Raw genomic sequence first — 17,074 nt, 5'->3', positions numbered from 1 at the left:
TCGAGAACCTCGAAATAAAAAACTCTAGATCAGTGCTCAAAGGCATGTAATGCACCTGCTATGTAAAAATGCAAAACCTCAAACCACATGAAAACTAGTGCCAACCAAACGCCAACCTAAATGCAAACGCCCTGCTATCAACAACACTTCCCCTTCTTTTGTGCAGTCTCCATCACCTGCACCTCCTCCGCATCCCCAGCAATAGGCGTCGCCAACCCCATCCAGCTCCTCCTCTTATCCCCCATGCCCAGTCTAAAACTCCCTCCATCCAAACCTGGCGTGAACGGACTCACACCTTCCACAGCAGGCGTCCCAGCAACAGACAACATACTCTCCGCATCTCTCCGATTCCTCTGCTCCACCAACTTCCGGGTAATAACCCTGAAAACCTCTTCAATCCCCTCGCCATCCCTGGCACTGATCTCGTGACAACAATCCCATCCAATCTCCTGGCCCCAAAACGCCGAACTGCGCTTACTATCAGGACTCTGCAACGCACTGACACTTCCCAAACTCCCAAATCCCATCCCCAACCCCATGGCAGTTGGAGGCGGCGTACTCGCCCGGCTCGGATAAAGCTGCTCAGCAACATACGCAATCGTCCGTTCGAAAGGGACCCTTCGCGCCCCAGGATCCTCAGCCACGATATCCGATTTCGTACCAACGACGTGAATTACCAGCGGCTCGTCATCGTCGTTCACGTTCCGACGTAATTCGCGCAGCCAGCCGGCCATCTCGGCGAAACTGTTTTCATCGGTGATGTCATAGCAGAGGAGGCATGCGTGCGCGCCACGATAGTAGAGGCGGGAGATCGAGCGGAATCGTTCTTGACCTGCTGTATCCCAGATCTGGAGGCGGACTGTTGTGTCGGAGGTTGAGTCGAGGACGCGTTTTGTGACGAAGGATGCGCCGACGGTGGATGTTGTTGTCGAGGGGCTGAAGGCGTTACGGACGTAGCGGTGGACGAGGGAGGTTTTTCCCACTCCTAGATTCGAAGTATTAGTCGTGGTTCGTGACGCGGTAAGACCCTGGTTCAGATCCAGATCCGGGTCCAGATCCAGATCGTGGGGGTGGGGATGGGTTGGGGATGGGGATGAGGCGGGCTCACCCTGCGCGCCCAGCACGACGATCTTGGCCTCGAGGGAGGAGCTCATGGGGGGATCAGGAGGGCGGATGTGAATTGCATGATTTCAGGGATGCGGGTTCTATTAAGGAGAGTGTGTTTGAAGAAAACAAGGAAGCGGGATCAGCCGATCGTTGTCAGCTGGTCCCTTGCGAGGACTGGTTCAGGGTCTCAGCGCGGCTGCGCTCTTTTGACTCTGAATTTGGAGCCTCAAGCCTCAGCAACGGAGAAGTTATGGAACATAATAAACGAGTTTTGGGATAAATAGTAGATTGCGATTTTACATTTAAAAATAATGATGAAAATGTCATGAAGGGAAATCAACACTACCTTTCCGGTGGGAGTATATGAGGTAAAATCCGAGTTGTATCTCTATTTGGTACAAAGCGCATACATGCATCCAAGTCACATGCCGACCGAACCCAGTCATAAACATGAAATCATCAAGCACTGCTCTTTTGGCAACAATGGGTATAATGGAGGATGAGAGCAAGAAACAATAATAGGAAAGACATCAACAGGAACAATCTGCCCTGATCAGACCGACCACCACACGGGGTCAGGCGCACAGCGCTCACGTCGGCCATAAGACTAACACAGGGAATACACGAGAGTAGACAAACGGGCAAAGTAGTCTACTCCTGGGCGCGGTCATTGCCACCAGAGAGAGTCTGCTGAGTGTTGTACTCAGCCTTGTAGTTCTCCTCGCGCTCCTGGTCGGTGGAAGAAGGGGAGTGGGTAGCCTTCTCAACGTCACCAGCACCAGCGCCCTGGAAGCCATACTGGATCGCGTACTGCTCAATCTCCTCGTCGGTGAGCCGGGGCAGCTCGTGGGAAGCCTTGACGTAACTGATGTTGTCGACAAAACCCTTGGCGAAGATGAGATCAATCTCCTCAAGCGAGCGGCCGGCAGTCTCAGGGTAGAAGAAGTACATCGGGGGAATGAAGATGGCGTTCATCACAGCGAAGAAGAGGTAAGTCCCCCAGTGGATGTGGGCGATCATAACAGGGGTGATCATGACGACAGTGAAGTTGAACAACCAGTTGGAGCAAGTCGAGACAGCGTTCGCCTTCGCACGAGTCCGGATAGGAGAGATCTCGGCGGGGTACAACCACGGCAATGGCAAGATGGAAGCACCGAAGAAAGCGATGTACAAGAACAGACCGAACACGGCTCCCTTGGAAGGGCCCTCACCGCCAGGGATCAGGCAAGCGAAGACGATGATCATGGAGACCATCTGGCCGGTCATACCACCAAGGAAGAGCTTGCGACGACCGATCTTCTCAATGAAGAACCAGGAGAAGGTAGCGAAAATGGCGTAGACAATCATGTTGACACCACCAATGATCATAGACATGGTGCGATCCTGGCCCAGAGATTGCTCGAGCAAGACAGGGAGATAGTAGATGACAGCATTGCATCCCGACAGCTGCTGGGCAATCTGGGAGGAAGAACCGATAAGCATACGGCGGAAGTGCTGAGTCTTGCCGCCAGTGAGCAAATCCGAGTAGCCAGCACCCTCAGCGACACCAGCACTGTTGAAAAGTTAGCAGAGAAGAGGCAAAAAATATGGAGGAAGACGTACGCCTCAATGGACTCGATCACGAGCTGTTTCTGCATCTGGGTCTCGTGGGAATCAATTTCGTAGCCACCAAGGGCAGCAAGGACGTACTCTCCCTCGTGGACCTTGCCCTTGGAGATCAGGTAGCGAGGAGAGTCAGGCAAGAAATACATGCCGACAATGATGATCAGACCAAAGACAATCTGGAAAGCGATCGGGAAACGCCAGACGAGAGGATCGGGACCGTACGAGGCACCGAAGTCAATCCAGTAGGCAATCGCAGTACCAATGGCAATGATACCACCCTCGATACAGATGAGAAGACCACGGTTGCTGGTGCGCGAGCACTCCGCTTGGTAAGTAGGGATTGTCGAAGTATTCATACCGTTACCAACACCGGTGACGATACGACCGATGATAAACTGGGCGAGAGGAACGTGACCGACGAATGCAGTGACCTGAATAATAACACCGATAATCATGATGGTGGCACCCACGATGATCATCCAGCGACGACCCATCGTGTCACCCATGAACAGGGCCCAAATGGCACCGAACAAACAACCCAATTCGTAAACGGCGGTCACCAGGGCTTGCATTGTGTCGTCCTTGGTGGCGGTGAAAACGTTGTTGAAGGCCTTTGCAGAGATGATACCTGACATAACACCCTGATCGTAACCGAACAGCAGGAAGCCCATCGTGGCGATGGTGGATACTGTCAAGGACAGCTTCCTGCCGCTCATACCGGCGAAAGAAGGCGCCATGGTGTGCTTGAATATCTCACTTGTTCTATTGACCGGTGATGTAATCCCAATCTAAGAATAAATCTACCCCGGGCACGTGGAATAGAGATAGATTAAGTAGATTGGAGGAAGAAAAAAAGGCACGCGGAAATAAAAAAGAGGAGACTTCTGGGGACAGGGAGGGGAAGGGATATTTGAATGCTTCACAGGGCACCGAAAGTGGCAAGGAGATGCATCGTGGGGCTCTCTCCAACATTGCATCCCTGTGTCTCGCACTCGGAGAAAGAAAGTATCTACAGGGTGACCAAGAAACAAATGTCGGTCTCCACTCTTATTCTGCTGGCATTTTGCAAATAACCAATGAATTCAATCTGTATTGATACCCTTTTTTTCCGGTTAACGCTAGGAAAGGAAGAAAGTGAAAGCGTCATGTAGAGTAACTTCGTAAGGCGGTATGTAAATATCAGAAAAAGGCGGTGATAAAACCGACATTTGTTTCTTGGTCACCCTGTATTAGGCGCAAATGTCCAACCGAAGAGGAAAGCCGATTCCTGGTTAAGGTCCACCCTGGTCCGTGGTGGAACCAAGCCACCCGGATGCTTCAATTACCTTCGATTAAGCATTTTTCACCTCCTCCACTCGGCAGCCGTAGTTTGCGTCCCTGATGACATCAAGCCCTTTCATAATAACCTGAAAACTTTGCGAGGGTCGGTTCGTCTACGGTCGACGTGATTGGAAGTTATTTGCCCCGGTTAACCTGCCCCATAACAGAGCGATACTGCAAAAGGGGGGTTTGCGTATGCCCACTCTCTGGCTCTGGGCCAAACAAATCACGTTTCGCTTCACGGTTTGGTTCCAGGTACATCAAATAACCCAAGGACATCGTCCGAATAGAAATGATGGAACAAATGAAATAAATGAAACCCGATGGGATTGATTCGGGCGGCTCCTTACCACCCGAGTGAATACCGTCGGCACTAAGCTACATCCTTGCCGCAGCCCGAACCGGAAGGCGAACCGCTCAAGAATAAGGGAATCTTCACCACATATTCGGGAACACCCATGCGAGAGCCCTCGATCGATAGTATCGTGTTACTCTCCGTTTGGGAAACCCAATATTTGATCGTTCCCGGGACCTTGATCACTATGCCAAGACGGAGATGCAACGGGCAGAATTGAAAGGCCGAGTCGGTCTGCACTCGGGAAGCCGTCACCGTGTCCCGAAGAGGACAGCCAGCCGTGATCAGTGGGCGATGATGCAAGAATGCGCCGTGCGCAAACTAGCAAGCCATACTCGAGTGGATCGGTGGATCGCTACCGACCCACTGTGGACCTGCTCAACCAACTCCATCGTCATCTTACCTTCCACCCATAGAATGTGCGAATGTGTTGAACCACAGAGCTATTATGTCGAAGCGTAGGCGGTCTCCTCACTCCTCCCCGCCATCCGAGGTCCCACGACCAGGCGACCCCGTGCTGAACAGGGTTACTCCGCGTATTTCCTTGACCTGGGGATTTAAGGGAGACTGGGGGACCTTGGAGGCGGAGAGAATAAACATTTCCCCGTCTGTTCACATCGTTCTGTACAGTAGTGGAATCTGCACCCGAATTTCGAATGCATGGAAGCCAAGCCGCTAATTTCACGATTTTTTCTATTCAATTTCATTTTCCTATTACATTCGAATTCTTTTTAACATATTTTTCCCACCCAAACTCTTTTTTGCAGTCGACGGATAATTCCAATTTTTCCCCTTTTTCCATTTTCTCCACCGACGAATAACAGGTACTCTACCAGGGACCCACCTTTCCCCTCTAAACGGTGAAAAATCTTCGCCAGGAAAAACACGTCAGACTTTGCAAAGAAATGAGGCTATTTTGTCAGTGGCAGGTCGATCGCCTGGAATCCAGACGAGCTCGGTTCGCTTACGCTGATGTAGAAGGCGACGTGGGTAGGGACACAAGTGGATGGGAATTCGTTTTACCACGCGAATCACAAGCCCGACAGATCGGAAGAAAGTTGTCGGAGGACGTTCGTACTGACTCCAGTACAAACTATTGCAACTGACAATTTACGGAATTACAGTGCGGTAAACAGTCCGGGACCAGTGTGTGTTGCATAGTGCATGGTGCATGGTACACGATGCGTGCGTGCCGATCCTCACGGCTCAGTTATCTTCCACCCGTGATAACAGGAAAACGGCTGATCTGGCAATCCAAAGTATTCCGAGACGGTCAAGCCCACAGGTGTCAATCTTGTATGACACCGAGGTGCATATCGCCCCGCCCGGCGATCCCACCAACGTCATGGCCCGACGTTGTAAAGAGTATGGAAGAGCATGACTCGAGTCGCTCTGGGTGCAAGGTGTTGATAGGGTACCGCGGACTGAACTTGATCGCCCATTAGGTACCAAATCTCAGCTGACAGTGCCATTGACCAGGCTAGATGGTAGCCCCAGACTTTACCAGAGATGACACCGGAAGCCTCAAGTTTTACAAGTTCCTAAAACTAGTGTACAAATATCTGATACAAGTGGCAAGGAATCTCCAACTCAAAACCAGGTATACAGTCCCAGGGATTGTCGGGAGAACGCCACAGCCGTCGTGGGCGCAATTCTACCAGAGCCATTGGGCGGACGTCGCCCCTCGCACAAACGAACCCCTTCACACGGCCGCTGAAGAGCTTAAGCGAGGACATTCGGAGAATTCAAGCGCCGATGACGGCAGTGCACTACATCAGCTGCAGCGGAAACGCTGCATCGATCTTTGGGAGACCGTGTTGCGCGCGACGTAGGCCTTATTTGGAGAAACTGGAACGTTGACCATTTAAGTCGATGCCAGAAGTTTTGAGTTCATGATCGGCAGAGGCGCCCGTTGCTTGACCCAAACTACTGTTCTCGATCTATTCAGGGTGAAGGTTGGAGGAGGCCCACGGTGCGTGAAGCCTATTTATGTGCACGTAGTGCGACGGTTCGAGCTCTCATCTGATCCAGAGCGCTGAGCCACAGAAGTTGAGAACTTGAACGTTTGCGGCCTGAGGCGAGTAATGCGTCCCCCGCCGTCCCTCATCGTCAATCGACGCCTGAGACGTAAGGCTGTCAGGCGTCAAGGCATCTCTCGCCAGGCCTTCCTAGACTCGCAATTCCTGCCTCGTTGGGCCCCCTCGCATTCTTGATAAAGGGGAGTTGCGCTACCTGCATAACAGAGGACGGGGCTACACTATTTATATCTGCCGATACCAGCCACCGCATTCAATTCCCGACGGCCTGTCCTCGGGGGAGCAGACCCCGTGCTTGCAATTGGAGGCTTGCGAATGGACTGTGATAAGCCGAGGCCTTTGACTGTGCTGCACTATGGAGGCCATTGAATGACTGGCATAGAAGACAAATATATGCTCAAAAGAAGTAGCGTCAATAATGAATGCAATTCCCGCGCCCCTGATATGAACGGTACTTGAGGATCGATAATCGGGAGACAGTGAGCGGCCATCCGCCCGAATCGGCCGAGAAGCTCCCCGCAATTTTCTCCCCCGGACACCATTAGCCCGATGTCCTTCCGTCTTGTCTTCAGGTCTTCAGCTTGATCTTTTTCTCCTTTTGCTCTCATGCAATAACTCATTCTCTGACTTATCATTATGACATCCGATAAGCTAACTGGCGCTGCGGTTGCCGAGCACAACTCCAAGGACTCATGCTGGGTGATTGTCCACGGCAAGGCCTACGACGTGACCGAGTTCCTCCCTGGTATCTTCACCAATCCCGCTAAGACAACTTTCTCTAACACTTTGAAGAACACCCTGGCGGCTCAAAGATCATCCTGAAGTATGCTGGGAAAGATGCGACCGAGGAGTTCGACCCCATCCACCCGCCTGATACCCTAGACAAGTACCTTGACCAGTCCAAGCACCTCGGCGACGTCGACATGAACACGGTCGAGCAAGAGGAGAAGGTTGTCGACCCTGAGGAGGCTGGCCGTCTCGAGCGCGTTAAACGTATGCCTCCTTTGGCTGCCTGCTACAACCTGATGGATTTCGAGGCTGTCGCCCGCCGGGTCATGAAGAAGACCGCTTGGGCTTACTACTCCAGCGGAGCCGACGACGAGATTGTGAGTCTCCGTGCTACCACACTATGCGACGCCTAACTAACAAACACCTCCAGACCATGCGCGAAAACCACGCCGCTTTCCACAAAATCTGGTTCCGCCCCCGCATCCTCGTCGATGTCGAGCACATCGACTTCTCTACCACGATGCTTGGCACTAAATGCTCCATCCCCTTCTACGTGACGGCAACGGCCCTCGGCAAATTAGGCCATCCGGAGGGTGAAGTTGTCCTCACCAAAGCCGCCAAGCAACACAACGTAATCCAAATGATCCCGACTCTAGCCTCATGCTCCTTCGACGAAATCGTGGACGCCGCCAAGGGCGACCAAGTCCAATGGCTCCAACTCTACGTAAACAAAGACCGCTCAATCACTGAAAAGATCGTCTGCCACGCCGAAAAACGCGGCTGCAAGGGCCTCTTCATAACTGTCGACGCGCCTCAACTCGGCCGACGCGAGAAAGATATGCGCTCCAAGTTCTCTGACTCAGGCTCAAACGTCCAAAATGGCGATGATAGTGTCGACCGCTCGCAAGGTGCCGCTCGCGCCATCTCTTCTTTTATCGACCCTGCTCTCTCTTGGAAAGATATCCCTTGGTTCCGCTCTATTACTAAGATGCCAATTGTGCTTAAGGGCGTACAATGCGTCGAAGACGTCCTTCGCGCCGTGGAAGCCGGCGTCGACGGCGTCGTGCTATCCAACCACGGTGGTAGACAGCTTGAAACCTCCCGTTCTGGAATCGAAGTCCTCGCCGAGGTCATGCCCGCTCTCCGCGAACGAGGCTGGGAGAAGCGCATTGAGGTCTTCGTGGATGGTGGTGTTCGCCGATCAACTGACATTCTGAAAGCACTCTGTCTTGGTGCCAAGGGCGTTGGTATTGGACGGCCATTCCTTTTCGCTATGAGCTCTTACGGTCTTGATGGTGTCAACCGGGCTATGCAGTTGCTCAAGGATGAGATGGAGATGAACATGCGGTTGATTGGTGCTACACGGATCGAGGATTTGAACCCTAGCCTGTTGGATACTAGGGGTCTGATGAGTGGGCATGCTGGCTTCATCCCTTCTGATACCCTAGGTCTCGGGGCTTATGATCCGCTTGAGGCACCGAGGTTCAATGAGAAGCCGAAACTGTAAATTTGCAGATCTTTTGTCATTTTGTCTGAACATTTAAAGGTTGGAAGGGATGTGGGGCCCTTCGAACAGGTACCTACTTTGACGCATGTATATATACCCGTCGACTATATATGTGATGAGAAATTGCGCTGGCACGTGTGTATAACATCTTTCCTGGACAACATCTCTGGTCTTCACTGTTTAGTCTCAAAACACCTAAAACTTCCCTTGAAGACAGAATTTGAACATCCAATGTTTACAGCTCTATTTCCCTCAGCTGCGTTGTACAGGCAACTTTGTTCAGTTGAACATTGGCCATCACCCAAGCCCTTAACAAGTCAGAAGAATAGCAACAGAACATGTTTCTACTTCAGTTTTATATCATTACCAAAATAGACCTCTTGCGAGATTTGAATTAGTGGCCAGCTCCTGAATCCCTAGTAAGTAAGTGTTTGAACCAATCAATGATTCCAGCTTAGCCTAGATGTTGAATCCTATTATCGAGCTCCACTATTGGATCTCCATCTCCCTGGCAGCCTCGTGTAAAATGACCTAGGCCCCTGACTCCTAATGTTGACGCCGCCTCCTTCGCTTACCAATGCAAAGTCAAGTTGATGCTAACGGGGGAATTACCGTCGAATACAGTGATATGTATCTGCGCGCGTCACAATCTTCGATTATCACGTGTGTTCGCTATCTACCTACGTGACTCACCGGCGCCCCAATTGAATACACTGCTCAAAGCATCGACCATGTCACTAAATGTATCGTCGCCGTAACCTGCCACCGTTCCGTCCCTTAAAGTATTTGGATCGAGGTGATTCAGACTGTCTGTCGCACTCTGGGCCATGCCAGACAGGTCTAAGCTAGTAGCGTTACCGAAGTGTTGGAACCAATCTGGATAGGAAGCTCCCAAACTGCTACCACCGAGTCCAGTGGGGTCGGCACTCAGAATGTCTGTCGCATTTTGAGCCACGTCAGATGGGTCTAAGTCAGCACTAGCAGCGTTACTGATGTGTTGGGACAAATCCGGATAAGATGATCCTGAGCAGCTACTCACGAGTCCAGTGGGGTTGAGGTCTGCACCCGATAGTCCGCCGGATGATGACCCTGCAGAACTAGCTCCATGTACCTTTGCAGCACTAGCATTTTGTAGTAGGCCGGGATCCACCGCGTTGACCGAATGGGCTATCATGTCTTTCCAGCTCTTCAATGTCATACTCGCATAATACACTTCGAATGTATTCATGCGCATCACCCTGTTCTTGACACGCACTTTGACGGGATCTTTCTTGTAAGCGTCAGAGATGTCCATGTAAGAAACCACAGTCACCGCCTTTCCGTCCTTTTGCATATTTGGTTTGAGCGCCAGCATCATGGCCGTTTGCTTGTTTCTGTCCCTCGTGTCTAGAACGTATGTTTGGTGTGGTTGCACGACGAACTCCGGATGCGTACCACTATGTATGGCCTCATCGATTTCATTCTCAAATGACATCTTGTGCTCCCCCGCCTTGAACCCAGGCGCGTATCTTCAAGGCCATACTCGCGGGTGTCGTCTCCTGAGAAGAGGTTGTGGTAGGATACTGTGATAAAGTGCTACTATTCTGGCTCCAAAATACGGCAGTCGCAAAAGTCTCTTTGCTGTCTGTGCGTCTGCTGATTGTGTCTGTCGGTGCCTGAGTTCGTGATATGTCACTTTCGTACCGTGTGAGGCAGCTCTCGCATATCACTCTTGAAACGGTCTTGGTTTCGTTGACGCTGTAGCTACCAGATCTTAGCTACAGATTAATGAAGCCGATTTCGAGTATCAGCGTGTCGTGTTTGGCTCACAGGCTTGATGAGTCACGTATGCCTGGCAGACTGGGCCGGATAAACTTATTGTGTGTTGGAAAGTGTGGCTACCGGCTCGACGATTTTGTGACGGTGCGCGCTGTCCGCATCTATCATGTCCCCGCTCGCGTCTCCTATTCTGTTCGTAAATTTCCGAGATATTCTTAGGTAATGTTCAACTAAGCACCCACAAACAAGTATAAAACCTCCCTCGTTTTTTTTTTTAGTTGAGATCTGCCTTCATTATCCGCCCGAAGGAAACCGCCAGATCTTCTTATTTCAAAGTCTGGGAGTTAATGTAGTTGTTCTGTCGACGGCTTCCTGGATCTGGAGCGTAGTAGGTGTATGGCAAGAGAGCTTTACGACCAGCTCACGAGCCACATCTGCATCATCAGGAATGCGGACAAGTCCTGATCCGCGTGAGATCATGGACTTCCAGAACCTACTGTTATGTTTAAGCTCATTCTCTCTTGCCACGGCGACTTCAGTGTCGACGAGTGACCAGCGGGTTGTGCCTAGTGTCAAGTTGGTATAGAAGTTGTCGCCGCATAGCTCTTTGAACATAGTTAGATTACGGAGGGCCGAGCCGTGCATACGCGCCTCCGTTATTCGATGAAGATAAAGAGTGCCGCTGAGCTTGGTGCCTTCGCGGTAGGTAGATTGCAGCCAGTCGACCAAAATCTGGAGCACGTCTGAGCCGCTGAGCTGGGTGTTGTCAAACCCAGACGTATCCACAAGAACGTATTTTTGCCTTCCAATGGTGGTTTCATGACTACCAATCGAAGTCTCTAAAAATGTGTTAATTCAATAGGGTCCTGTCCGTGATTGTATCACCAGGATATCCTCACCCGCTTCCATGGAAAGCCCGATTTTGATCTTCTCATTTCCCGTCACGAGTTTGATGAACGAGCTTTTCCGGGTATGTAGCTCATCAGGTCATCAGGTCACCAGGTGACCTGATGACCTGATGAGGTCAATTTGGTTATGCCCAGTAATTACCAGTAATTACTGGTAGTTTACACCGTAAATTGAAAATTTTGAAACTCCCACTTTTGTCATGTGATCACAAAAAGCTCATCAGGTCGAAATTGGACCCACTTTTTTGACCTGATGAGCTTTTCGTAGTCACTACCAGTAGTGACTAGATAAATGGATATTTTCATATTTTATCAAAAATGTGAATGACCTGATGACCTGATGACCTATTACTGAGTATGACTGGTAGTGAGAGGAAGGAATAGATTACTTCTAATTCAGAGACTCAATAATGACTAGTATAATAATAATCAAGCAGAAGCTAGTATATCACTAGTAATCATGTCTAGAGATTCATTAACGTCTATTTTGTTACTGGTTGCTTCCGAGAGGTTCTAGAAGGTAGCAAAAACATATTCAGTATTAATTTAAACTTTCTCTGACCAGTCACTACTAGAACAAAATCCGGGGTAATCACGTGACGCAGTATGCTTCACCCTCACCTCCATGATATTGTTCACTTCTTTATTTTAGTCTTACTATTTTTCTTCTTCCTTTAACTCCCCCTCCATCCACTCCCGGTACGTATCCATCCCCCACCATATCCTTTTTGATCCTCCATGACCCTACAATGTCTCCCCAGGCCTCTTATGACCTCAATATCGACTACGAGAAGCATCCAGCAACTCAAAAGTGAAAGATCTGAGAGCTTTGGAGAGATACCTGGGCCCATCGGAGGGGGAAAAGTCCCCAGACATACCCTATTACCCTTCCTTCCTTCCTACTTCCTACTAGCTATGCCCGGATGCCTTTCTATCTTCAGCGGTGCTCACCAGTTCTTCGGCATCAAGTAACTGGTTATGACCTATTCTCCTATGTCTCCCTTTACCGCCATACTGCTGAGGATTCATGACGAGAATGACTGAATGAAGACCAGTCATGACTTGAAGAGATGCATCCCTAACAATCTTGATTTTTAGCTACCAGTTACACCAAGCTTTTTTTTTTCTTACTGACAAAAATGGTGAGCACTCGCCGCGCTGGTGAGGGTGGTGCCAAGAAGGCTCCTGATAAGCCTGGGCTCCCAAAGAAGGGAAATGTCGCTACTGGGCTCCCAAAGAAGGGACGTGTCGCTACTGGTCGTGTCGAAAAGCAGCCCGTCGCGCCTCCTAAGAAGCCAAGAGTCACTACCGGTAAGGACCACGCCCCTGCCAATACTCCTTCTAGCGATGAGGACAGTACTGGTTCCGAGACTGGTAGTGACTTGGAGCAACTTGGTTCTGGCCAGTCTTTCGCAAAGAACCCTGTTGCTACTAGTAACATTCGACGGTCCGATCTTCCTCTCCTGGCTGCTCCTGGTCCTAACCAGGTAGCACGTGTTACCGCTGCCGTCGATCAGAACCCGGAAAGGTGTGTGAGTCTGCGTCAGGATTTCGAGTAAGTACTAGTTATCAAATCCTGCGACTTTTCCTGACAGGTTATTACTAGTGTGAAGTGGATTTGCCGTTGCGCCGAGGAGGACCACAAGGACACCCGCTACACCGAATTTCCTCGATCTGGACCAGTTGTAAGTGGTTGTTGTATGTTGTTACTTGTCCTTACCAATATTAATGTGGCCTTAGGCTATTCCCCCGTGCGCAGTTGTCTGCCCCTACTGCGCCTACTGTCCGTAAGTATTTCAAGTCATAATTTGAAACGTTGCAGAGCTAATTATTACTACTGGTAGCGGCCTGAAAGCCACAGTTGGCACAGCTACTGGTAGAGGTGGCAGCATCCGAAAGCACATTGAGAAACAGCATGTGGTAAGTACTGGGTGATACAGGCCATTACTAGTTACTAATTGATACTCTAGAATGAGGACACTTTCCTCGGCCTTTATGTGGTCTCTTTGAAGGATAGTAAGGGTTGGTTGTGAGTACAAATAATAACTGGTAACTCGAAGGAACTACTGCTAATATCTAATAGCAACTGGAAGCCTCCTGGCCGGACCGGCTCTATGACTGCTGTGTAAGTTAGTAGTCTTTCAGGGACCGACCTGTTATGACTTGTACTGACAATCTATTTCTAGTACCCCTGCTCCCGTGCCTGCGACTACTCCTACGCCTACAACTACTGATCCCGGACCTGCGCCTATCCCTGTGGATGATAATGATGATCCTGATATGGAGCTTTTCCTTGATGTCCCTAGTTAGGGCGTGGATTTTCTAGTTACACTTTGATATTACGGGATAGTAATTTTCTCTCCTATGAGAGCTTAAGATAGCCAGATTCTATGATACCCCTTAATGATTTCTTCACTACAAGTAAATCTATGTCATAACTTGTCGCTACTAGAAATAGAATTTCCTCCCCTCTCCCCTCTATAAGCTTACCTAATTATTCAAATACCTATTATTCTATAGCCTCTCATCTTCACTCTTTACTTACCCTTTATCCCTCCCCCGAATACCCCTGATTACCCCCTAAGATCTATCTTTGACAATCTATTTACTTCCGGTATCTCCTGACTACACCACTTCTATTATGGCGACGCCTATGGATGACTGGGGAAGTAATACTCATCTTCCGCAGCGACTACGAGATGAGCTTGCTACCTTTCCTGAACTGAGTGATAATCAAGTATCACCAGAAACACCAAGTCCTTCCCTGCAGCCTGATAACTCTACTAATTTATCTCATGTCTTTACTGAATATCCTGCGGGGTATAAGATCTCTCAAAAGCCTCTCACTGGAGGATTTGACCGTGTCCGATTTATCGCATACACCCAGGCAGTCCCGGAATACCCAATAACCCACCCTGAGGGTGTTGCCTATATCGTTGATATCCGGCACCTACCAGAAGATGATGTGAAGATCGCATATGCTGATGTACAATATGGGAATGGTACTAGGAACAACCAGAGATGGCAGAAAGAGAAAAATTGCCCCTTACTCAATGATAGCCTTTGCACATTTATCAGAAGGCAGTGCTCCGGAGTCAAAGTCTGCAAACAGCTCGCATCCCATATTCGTTATGACTACGAGCATACAGATGTGACTGAGAGTCTCTGGGACCGTCTTTACGATGACCGCGAGCGAGTTCTAGCCGCAAGAGCTCGCGTTGCCGCCTCTGATCGTCTACGGATATCAACCTACAACATATTTCTTGAACAGAAAAGTCGCTACCAGGAGATATGTGGCACGCAATGCGAGGGTGGACAAATGGTGCTACGCCAATTTCAAGATGTAAGTTGTTCTTTCCTGTTATTTCTGGTAACCACTAGTAATCTTTCAGGGATCTGGATGGTTTATTGGTTGTAGCCAGTTCTTTCTTCAAAGGAGCAGGAGACACCTATTTTTCAAGCTACCAACCCTTGAAGGACTGGACATTGATTACTTAAGGGACCTTATTCTTAACAATGCCGAACCTCCACTTATCACTAACCAGGACTGCGAGACACTTCTTGCTCCTAGTAGCCGCCTGACAGCTTGTGGTAAGTAAATTTCCTCACCAATAAATATCGGTAGTAACTCTGTATTTCTAGGTGCACATGGACCTGACATGATCGAAGTCCAGGGCTGTGAGGTTAAAACTATGGTAATCAAACCAAAGAACCTTACAGCACTACCGCTTATTGTCTACGCATCTTGGGGCACACATTCACATCCACCACCACCAATGACAAAGACCCCACATCATATTGTGTCTAGTGTGCAAGATCTTATCAGAAAGGTCGACCAGCGACAGATTACTCATGGTAGGTAGTGGTACCAGATAGTCACTTCTAGTTATAACGAGTCACTTCTAGGGCGATTTATTCGCAGCGATGTTGTCAGAGATTTCCTCGCACGCTACCAGTTACCAAATTTCGCAGCCCTACACCCTTCACTTGGATGTCGCGATATGGTACGAGTACTGATCAGAAAGCACCGGATTCTAGTAAATCCTCTTGGTCAGGGTTGGGCTAGTAATTACTACGTGTGACAAGCTATGATATTTCCTTACTGATAGCTTCTAGGTACCTACCTTGAATATCTTCAGGAATCATCATCTCCTTGTGAGATGTATATCCAGGAGATGTACACCAACGGCAACAACATACGGATTATCTGCTTTACCCTAGCGCAGGCCCAGTATTGGGCTAAAATCCATTTCTTCCAGATGGATATGACCTTTAAACGGGTTGCAGGGAATATCAATGAGGTTGTTTTTGTCACTAAGGACGACACTCTTGGACAAGGTAAGTGGGCTACTTGTTACTACTGGTTATAACAAGACGCTACCTGTAACAACTAATATTTTCTTCAGTGATCGTGCTCGCACGTGTCTTTGTCAATTGCGATTCTACTGAGATGTATTTTGAACTGTTTAAAGCACTCTTTCAGAAGATCGCAGAGGTAGCTCGGTCTCCGGTCCAATGGCATCATATCCATCGGAATGGGATCCAGGCGGTCATTGTGGATATGTGTGCTAAGCAAGCAAGTGGTAAGTACCTGTAGTGACTGGTTACTCCATGTAATAACCGGTTACATCAATAGGCTTCGGGCACTATCTTACAACAATCGATCCAACCCGGACATGGCAACAACACGTGCAGTCTATCTTCTTGTACTGCCAGGTGCACTTCCAACGAAATCTGAATCGGTTCCGCAGAGCTCCTGATTACCACCTGATGAAATCAATCCTTACTGTTCCCTCCCAAGAGGGCTGTATGAGGATCCTAAACGGTCTTAAAGGCTCCTTAACACCTGGTGTTACTAGTTGGGCTACACATAAGATCCGTCCATGGATTCTTTCAGGTCTAAACCCCGCCTTCTCACTGATGCCTACCAGTCACTTCAAGAAGTTTCCAAAACATACCAATCTTACTGAAGGACTGCATGCCACAACTAATCGGAGTGGCATTCAAATTCAACTTCGCCCAGCAATTCAGGAGTAAGTTATTTTATCTTTAGTATTTCTCAGTGACTAACAGTAGCTTCTAGGTCTCACCAATCAGATCTTCGGTCTTTTGAGGATCTCCATCGCTATTCTCGCTTTGGTGTGCGTCCAACTCATGCAGTTACAACACCAACTTCTCGCTCTGCGACTCGTCCGCGACAAGGTATGACTAGCTACTATCATACATTTCTGATATTAACTGATAGTGACTAGTCACGCCACCAGAGAATCTTGAGGTTAATACTCAAACCCTACTGCAGACACCAGTTCCAGTAAGACCTACGACTGCTACTTCACGGAAGAGAAAGGCAAATCAGTTATCACTCGAAGGTATTTTATCCTTTAGGGAGCCTCCAGATATATCTATTACTTACCGGTAATAACTAGGATATCATCTTCTGAATGACACAGACAGTCCTCCGAGCAGAGCTAGTATTACTAGTAACGATCACTCTCTACCATATGAGATCGATTTGGGGACTCACCAGTCAAGTCCACAGACTTGGTCTAGCTCACCGCCTCTTCCTTCGCCTTTACAATCACGCCAGGCTAGCTCAACACTAGTGCCTAGTGACTACCAGTCAAGATCAGTTTCACAGGCTTCTACTAGCGATACAGTGACCCTTCAAGCTCATTCCCAGGGTAGCTTACCATTGGCACCTAGTGATCACCAGTCACTAGCTACCCCAGAGGACGATGATCTAGACACC

General features: G+C 49.2%; 7 protein-coding genes across 7 annotated transcripts; 3 read left to right on the top strand and 4 right to left on the bottom strand.

The window, feature by feature from the left end:
• Positions 1–137: 137 nt before the first annotated feature.
• On the bottom strand, positions 138–1,154 carry N7477_006322 (Rab family GTPase; the record flags this gene model as incomplete). The annotated part of the gene is made up of 2 exons (XM_056967985.1): positions 138–985; positions 1,109–1,154. 2 exons carry the CDS (start codon positions 1,152–1,154, stop codon positions 138–140), a joined length of 894 nt encoding a protein of 297 aa, XP_056820781.1.
• Positions 1,155–1,758: 604 nt separating this feature from the next.
• N7477_006321 (putative MFS monosaccharide transporter) lies at positions 1,759–3,449 on the bottom strand (the record flags this gene model as incomplete). The annotated part of the gene is made up of 2 exons (XM_056967984.1): positions 1,759–2,659; positions 2,710–3,449. 2 exons carry the CDS (start codon positions 3,447–3,449, stop codon positions 1,759–1,761), a joined length of 1,641 nt encoding a protein of 546 aa, XP_056820780.1.
• Positions 3,450–7,059: 3,610 nt separating this feature from the next.
• Positions 7,060–8,659, top strand: N7477_006320 (L-lactate dehydrogenase (cytochrome); the record flags this gene model as incomplete). Its single annotated transcript, XM_056967983.1, has 3 exons — positions 7,060–7,168; positions 7,216–7,529; positions 7,583–8,659. The coding sequence occupies 3 exons, from the start codon at positions 7,060–7,062 to the stop codon at positions 8,657–8,659; spliced, it is 1,500 nt and encodes a 499-aa protein (XP_056820779.1).
• A 676-nt stretch (positions 8,660–9,335) lies between these two features.
• N7477_006319 (uncharacterized protein) lies at positions 9,336–10,133 on the bottom strand (the record flags this gene model as incomplete). Its single annotated transcript, XM_056967982.1, has 1 exon — positions 9,336–10,133. The coding sequence occupies one exon, from the start codon at positions 10,131–10,133 to the stop codon at positions 9,336–9,338; it is 798 nt and encodes a 265-aa protein (XP_056820778.1).
• Positions 10,134–10,747: 614 nt separating this feature from the next.
• Positions 10,748–11,326, bottom strand: N7477_006318 (P-loop containing nucleoside triphosphate hydrolase; the record flags this gene model as incomplete). The annotated part of the gene is made up of 2 exons (XM_056967981.1): positions 10,748–11,256; positions 11,317–11,326. The coding sequence occupies 2 exons, from the start codon at positions 11,324–11,326 to the stop codon at positions 10,748–10,750; spliced, it is 519 nt and encodes a 172-aa protein (XP_056820777.1).
• A 1,138-nt stretch (positions 11,327–12,464) lies between these two features.
• Positions 12,465–13,635, top strand: N7477_006317 (uncharacterized protein; the record flags this gene model as incomplete). The annotated part of the gene is made up of 7 exons (XM_056967980.1): positions 12,465–12,880; positions 12,932–13,010; positions 13,066–13,112; positions 13,170–13,245; positions 13,296–13,354; positions 13,409–13,450; positions 13,512–13,635. 7 exons carry the CDS (start codon positions 12,465–12,467, stop codon positions 13,633–13,635), a joined length of 843 nt encoding a protein of 280 aa, XP_056820776.1.
• Positions 13,636–13,966: 331 nt separating this feature from the next.
• N7477_006316 (uncharacterized protein) lies at positions 13,967–16,797 on the top strand (the record flags this gene model as incomplete). Its single annotated transcript, XM_056967979.1, has 11 exons — positions 13,967–14,327; positions 14,475–14,668; positions 14,718–14,916; positions 14,968–15,180; positions 15,232–15,329; positions 15,435–15,663; positions 15,732–15,908; positions 15,962–16,358; positions 16,409–16,527; positions 16,578–16,636; positions 16,780–16,797. 11 exons carry the CDS (start codon positions 13,967–13,969, stop codon positions 16,795–16,797), a joined length of 2,064 nt encoding a protein of 687 aa, XP_056820775.1.
• Between the last annotated feature and the right edge of the window lie 277 nt (positions 16,798–17,074).

Source organism: Penicillium maclennaniae (assembly GCF_028827695.1).
Source record: "Penicillium maclennaniae strain IBT 15551 chromosome Unknown utg000006l:1.0-2513246.0:1.0-2515036.0, whole genome shotgun sequence".
NCBI classification, from domain to species: Eukaryota; Fungi; Ascomycota; class Eurotiomycetes; order Eurotiales; family Aspergillaceae; genus Penicillium; species Penicillium maclennaniae.
This window is presented reverse-complemented; position numbering and strand designations above follow the sequence as displayed.